Genomic DNA, 7,039 nt, shown 5'->3' on the forward strand with positions numbered 1-7,039 from the left:
GAGCAGAGAGGGGTCCGGTCAGTGGGGTCCCTGTTGCCATTGATCTCGTTTGATACCACAGCCAATTACGTGTGAATGATGGCAGCCGACAACTAGACCCTAGAAACACTTTCCTAAGGGGTCCCGATAAGTATCATAGTGTGAGCAAGACCACTAGATAGGGGTCTTACAGGACCCTGGGCCAGCAGCCATGTCAGTAGTCCAAGTCCTGTGGACGACCTCCTAGCTGCCGGCCTCCCGATTACTAGGCCTGGCGTGACATCATCATGGCGGCATCTAACACTCATGACATCACGCCGGGCTTAGTAATCACATGAGGCGTCGGGGATGCCAATCAATAGCACGTTCCTGATAAAGTCATCATCAGCTAAGTGCAGCCGGCCATGTACAGATTTTACTCCAAATTTGATATACTATGGTTTATTTATTTTTTTTAAATATATACACTGATACCCGTATATCACAACACTCCAATTCCATAAGACATTCTTAGTTCACTATATAGTGCAGTTCTAAAGCACTGTGGTATATCGTACACTAAAGCACTGTGGAATATCAGACGAGCCATAAAACAATCACTGGACCAAGTCCCCTAAGAGGACTTAAAAAAAAAAAAAAAGTCTCAAAAAGATCTTAAAGACGCAAATTAAGAAAAAGCTTAAAAACTGTAAAATTGTTTTACAAAAACTATATTAAAAGAGATAAAAAAAAACATTTTAGTATCACTGCAAAGTCCGATCTATCAAAATATTTGATTTAACCCAAAACATAAAAATCATAAAGATGAAAATGTCACAATAGCCAAATTCCAGTCACCACCCCCTTCCCACCCAAATACAACACAAAGCAATCAAAAGGTGGTATAATCTCAAATATGGTGTCAAGAAAATTGGTCTGGCATGTAAAAAGCAAGCTTTCACACAGCTCCATCGCCAGAAAAGCGAAAAAGTTATGGTGTCATTCAAAACTGCAACAAAAATATGTCTGCATACGTCTATGTTGATAATAAAAAAAAAAATAAAAAAAAAGTATGGCTCTTGGAAGAAAAAAAAAAAATTTGCCACATCAGGAAGGGGTTAAAAAAACAAGTAAGTAATGTTGCAAAGGACCAATGTAACTTGTGTTGTGTACACTGCCACCTTGTGGCTGAAAAGAAAACACGTTCAATTTCATGCTGGTCACCAGAGATATAACATTGCCCAATGTTAAATTATTAAGTGACACCAATCAACTATGGATTTTATTTTACATATTTTATTTTAATTAACAAATATACAAATTGTTACATTCCTAACTGGTTTATAATAAAACCTGCCTCCCATGCAAACAACGCAGGAGGTCAAACTTTGCAAGACCAACCAATGAGAGTAAGGTAGAAGTGCTTATTTAACAGCGATTTGGCCATGCTTAGCCGACTGCTTTGTAAAAGTGCAGAGACTGGGGGTATACAAGTTCCCAGACCTGTGCACACTCAGTAATAAGGACACCCCCATTCTTGGAATTAATAGGGCCGATCTGATTAAAAAGGAAACTGTTCATAGGGTAAAGGGCACAAACAACATTTGGCATAGAGAGGAGTACGTACAGTCCTCGCTCAGGAGACCTCCATATGCCAGATCTGGACTAGGGCAAAGATCAAATTCATCCTCAATCGTCCAAGTCCAGTCCGAATTCTGCGTACAGATCCTTGGTGGTGACTCCTCGCACGGCAGCTGTAGATAAAACATGTCGTAATACCCGGCATTAGTCACAGGTCAAGGAATCACCGCACGGGTGGCTTCTGACCCAGTTCCCCAATAGATATACCTTCCAATGTCGACCACGAGTGACTTCCCACATTGCAAAATGTACCATAGAGAAAAATGCATCTCCTTTATCCTACATTCATAAGACATAACTGTACTGCGACGGCCCTCTGTTATTCCTCATGGAAATATAGACATGAATTGATAACTGGGTGTTACCATCCCTTAGGATGCGAGCCTAGATACTGAGAAAGTGCAGGAATAAACCCTATTGAAAAGATGCATGGTACACCCAGGTGTCAGCTTTAGCCTATATTTCCAGGAAGAACAAGAGAGGGATACAATGCAGAATTCTAAAAAAGGAGGCTCTTGAAATGTTTTTTTTTTATTCCTCAAGAGGGTCTTCTAAAATTACCGATTTGTGGGGGGCCGGACTTTTAGAACACTAGAGAGGCTTTTTCAGCATTAGATTTCACTTAAAGGGGTTGTTTACAATTAAAAAAAAACAAAAACTACCCCAATACCGGGCAATATGATAATGTACCCCACTGCTCCCGATGCCTCTGCTGATCTTCGTTTACCACCATAATGTCATGTACATCTACGCGAGTGCCGCAGGTCTTGTGCCATACATTGGAGGCAGCAGTCACATAGACGTACATGACGTCATTGCTGCAGCAAAGAAGTGTCAGGGACCACCCGAGAATCTGAGATGGAGCTACAGGGGAATGAACACGATCACATTTCCTACTACTAGGATATTTTTTAAATTACAGACAACCCCTTTAAGAGACAAATTTTTGCCCACAGAACAATTTTTTCTAATGTAGCGGCCTTCAAATCTCCGCTGTGCCAGGCTGAGAAGGATTATGTGTCGCGGCCCCTAAATTCACTGGCCGATTAGTAGATGCCATAGTACCCCCTAAATAAATAAGGGAGTCATGCTAATGTCTTAAAGGGAAGCAGTCAGGACTATCTTACTACAGGAACAAGTGATACAGCTGTATAGCTCCTACTACAACAATAAAAACGATACCAGGCTTGTAGTAATCAGATTTGCCAGTGCAGAGAAATTGATCTTTGAAGCAACATGCAAATTAGACAGGAAGTGCACTGTGACGCGCGTCAACATATTCAATATGAGCACGCCCCCAATGCACTTCCTGACTAATTTGCATGCGACTTTCAAAGCTCAATATCTCAGCACTGGCACATACGATTACTACAAGACAGGTATCGTTTTTATTGTTGTACTGGGACCTATACAGCCGTACCATTTCATTGGTAAAATTATCTGGATATTTAGAATTCTTACCTAGTCGGCCTAATAACATCTGTCCTGTATCCTTTAACTCATTGTATTCATGGAGAAGGGAGATGTGCTGGTCCAGTTCTTCTATGCAGAAGCCTCTGGAGAAAAGAAACCGGTAATGACACTGGGTTACTGTGGACCACTCCTCATATCCACGCATGGGGGAAAGGGGAAGGGGGTGGGAGTTGTCCCATCGAGCTCTACCATGACCTCAATATTTACTTACTCTGCTTCAAGTTTCCTTATTTCTTCATCTAAGGAGCCTTCCTTGTGCTGCAGATCAGACATCTCCCTCTGCAGATCTCCATAAGTGGCAGGAGATTTGCCGACACTTGGAGATTGGACCTGCAGGTAGATCAGTGTAAGAGCTGCGGTTACATCATGTGTCTGCTCCTGACCACAGATTTACGTCCTTGCTCAGATCTGACCTCACTGTCATCATACACGTTGGGCTCAGGCAAGCAGTTGAAATTTTTCTCTTTTCCCTCCAGGAGCGAGATGAGTGGCTTCCAAAAAAAAACATGGTGCCTCATCTCTTGGAAAGAAATTTTCAAAGCCTGTTTTTAGGATATGCCATCACTTTAGGAATGTGTGTGGTCAGACTACAGATCCTAAAAATGGTGGGGTTGTTGTAGCTCTGCATCGTCCGCTTTCATGTTTTTCCGAGTGCCCGTAGTACAGCCCCATGAAAGCGAATGGATCTGGGTGCAGGACCCTGCACAGGTAGTCTGGGTGCTGCTGCTGTGCAGGGATAACTTAGAGAAGGGTGCAGCATTGCACTGGCATGATGACTCCTTTAAGAATTGGCAGGGGTCCCCGAGGTCATGAAGTGATGACATATCCCGGCAATAAGTCATCACTTTATAGGATGGGAATAAAAATCATTGTTTTATTTCTTGAAAACGTTTTTTCAATGAAAAGCGGCGACCACCTCATCTATCCTCATATCCCGACTTACCGGCGACTTAAATCCACCGTGACATCTTGATCTAATTCCTAAAGGAGTTCTGGGGGAAAAGCAGAAAAGATCGACAATTGGAAATCAGGGTCATATAAACAGATACTGCTGACAAGTTCTATGGCGAACGCCGGATTGGGAAATTTGCACAAAATCCAAAAACTACTTTTGTCCCTTACATTTTTTTTGCACATTATTTTAGAGCAAAAATTTTACATGACCCGTTGACTAAAATTTGGGATAAAATTTCTGATGTACATAAAAAAAAAAAAACAAATACTCCAGGAAAAACTCAAGTACATTAGGGAAACAAGCATCACATGGGCCTGAAATCCCTCGCCGGGGCCCCGCACCGACACTGCACTGACGATTCTTCTGCCGCACATGCAGACGTCACCTCTGAGGCCAGTAACTGGCTGCAGCCATCAGCTTGGACTGGATTAGCAAGGACACTGGCGCCAAGGTGAATTTAACCCTTTCCTGACCAGATGACATGTAATTTTGAATGACGCTTGTGTCTCTACCATATGAGAAAACATTCCAAGTGCGGAGTAATCCGGCCTTTGTTCTTTGGGTCTTGTATTTATGGAGTTTCTGTGCGGTAATAATGACCCGAGAATGCAGGTCAGTGTGATTACGGTGATACCAAATTTTTAGAGTTTATTTTTTTTAATGTTTAAACTGAACTTTGTAAAAAAAAAATGAAAAAAATAGTTTTTTGTTGCCATTTTCCATAACGTTTTTATTTCTTCATTGTTGGAACTGTGGGAGGTCTTGATTTTTTATTTTTAAATCCCCCTTGGATCAGAGATTGACAGCAGCATTTAAATGGTTAAAGTGCAGCGATCTGAGCGGGCCCTGATTGCTGCTGTCAGAGGCAGGTGCTGGCTGTATAACAGCTCACTCTGTACACCTGTACCTGGCGTAGAGGTTTGATTGCAGAGAAAAGTGTTTTTATAAACTCCGTTTTGCACAAGCTTGGGGTCCCCCAGACGCCAAGAAATCCCCACCTATATGCTTAGCTATCATATCCCCCCCCCCCCCAAGAACGTCACAGGGCCTTGTGACGCGCACTGTGCTCCCTGACTTCCTGGGCATGCACAAAGAGCCGCTCACAGAGCACGCTTTGCTTCATCCCGGCCCCGTCTCTCCATGCACTGCGCAGGCACTGGGAAGTAACAGTGATTCCCCGGCACCTGCGCAATAGAAACCTGCAGCGCAGTGCATGGAGAGACGGGGCCGGGAGGAAGCAAAGTGAGCTCTATGGGAGCGGCTCTTTGTGCATGCCCAGGAAGTCAGGGAACACAGTGCACGTCACAAGGCCCTGTGACATGCAGGGGGGTATGATAATTAAGCATATAGGCAAGGATTTGGGGGAATAATAATCAGATAGGAGGGGATTTCTTGGCATCCCCCGGACACCAAGCCTGTGCAAAACGGAGTTTCTAAAAACACTTTTCTCTGCAATCAGACCTCTACTGTGGGCCATACAGTTATGTATAGATTTAGGGTATGTGCCCACGTAGCGTTTTACAAGCGTATATGCTGCGGAATTTTCGCAGCGTAAACGCTTGTTAATCCGCACCCCATGGTCCCCAATGAGAATCCGCACTTTCAATGCCCATGCTGCAGATTTTTCCACAGCGTTTATGCTGCGCTCAAATATCTGCAGCATGTCCATTAATTTTGCGGACACGCATGCGGAATTGCCTTGTCAATGCAATAAAAAACGCAAGGCAATTCCGCATGTCCCAAACGCATCATAAACGCGCGAAAAACACTTGCTAAATTCCGCAAGCATTTTTCCGGGAGAGGACATGCGGAAATGAAGCAGAAATTTTCTGCTTCACTTCTGCAACGTGGGCACATAGCCTTACTTTTCTATAACCTGTATGCCCATAGTAGAGGTCTGATATCGCCCAGGGTGGTGACAGATCCCCTTTAAATCACTTGCTGCACCCACATCTCGCTTGCCTGCCCCGATACACCTGTACGCTCAGTTTGGCTGAGCACACACATGTTCTTGATGAGGCTATCACCACCCGGGGGGGTGTCTCATCACCAGGGACAACAAAGGCTCAGGCCTGCTGAAATCCATGTCTGATCTGTGTCTCTCCCCAAGATCAAAAAAGCAGTTTGGGGAGGGGGGGCACCCCAAAGTCAGGAGACATTCCTCTAACGTGTACATAGTGTATACAGTACCAGGCCAGCGGTTTAATCACAGCCTTACTTCAATCCCTACAGACACTGGGACAGATGGCAGCATTTCTGAAGCTTCAGAGCTGCGTTCCATAATGGTGACTGGTGCCAGTATGACACATGATAATACCTGCGGAGACTGCTCCCCGGTCTGGGTGTCAGGGAGGAGACCGGTATCTGGGTGGGTGTCCCCCTTTGGGGAGCCCCCGGGGGGCTGGGAGACTCCACCGTGCAGCCTGGCTCCTCCGCACTCACAGGTCACGTGGCTGAGCGGAACCGAACACAGCGCCGGCAGAGAACTGCAAGGTTCTATCAGCTGACTTAGTCACATGACTGTCTGTCAGACACGCCCCCCGGCCACATAACCAGTGTCTTCAGTTCTACAATGTAGGAGTGTAGCCTGCAGCCGCCACCAGAGGGCGCTGGATACACGTTTCTGCACTAATACACTGTATTATGTGCACACTATCAGTAATGGCGGCAGATTGGATGCAGAGCACTTGTGCAGTGTGAAATCCGCAGCGGCCAGATGTTACAGCATAGTGGATGGGATTTGTGGAAATCCCATGTCCACTATGTGTCTCTGTGCACCTGCGGATCACCAGTGGAGGCGGACATGTGGCGCGTGTTTTCAGACCGCAGCATATCAATTTCTCTTGCGGAGATGCTAGTCTCTGCAAGAGAAATTATATCAGTGTAATGTATAGGAGGCGGTGAATCTGCATGGTTCAATGAACACATGTGGATCCACCTGCGTGCAGCGCTTCTGACACTGCATAAAGTATCCTGCGTTCAAAGTGCTGACAATACCGACCGTGTGCTCAT

General features: G+C 45.0%; 1 protein-coding gene across 1 annotated transcript; it reads right to left on the reverse strand.

Moving 5' to 3' along the window:
- Nucleotides 1-1,238: 1,238 nt before the first annotated feature.
- On the reverse strand, nucleotides 1,239-7,039 carry SWI5 (SWI5 homologous recombination repair protein). The gene is made up of 6 exons (XM_073642348.1): nucleotides 7,029-7,039; nucleotides 6,345-6,464; nucleotides 4,016-4,064; nucleotides 3,284-3,402; nucleotides 3,061-3,155; nucleotides 1,239-1,712 (listed from the first exon to the last, which is right to left on the reverse strand). Exons 1-6 carry the CDS (start codon nucleotides 7,037-7,039, stop codon nucleotides 1,648-1,650), a joined length of 459 nt encoding a protein of 152 aa, XP_073498449.1. The 3' UTR covers nucleotides 1,239-1,647.

Source organism: Phyllobates terribilis, unplaced genomic scaffold (assembly GCF_046119375.1).
Source record: "Phyllobates terribilis strain yellow unplaced genomic scaffold, ASM4611937v1 Scaffold_7__3_contigs__length_470593459, whole genome shotgun sequence".
NCBI lineage: Eukaryota > Metazoa > Chordata > Amphibia > Anura > Dendrobatidae > Phyllobates > Phyllobates terribilis.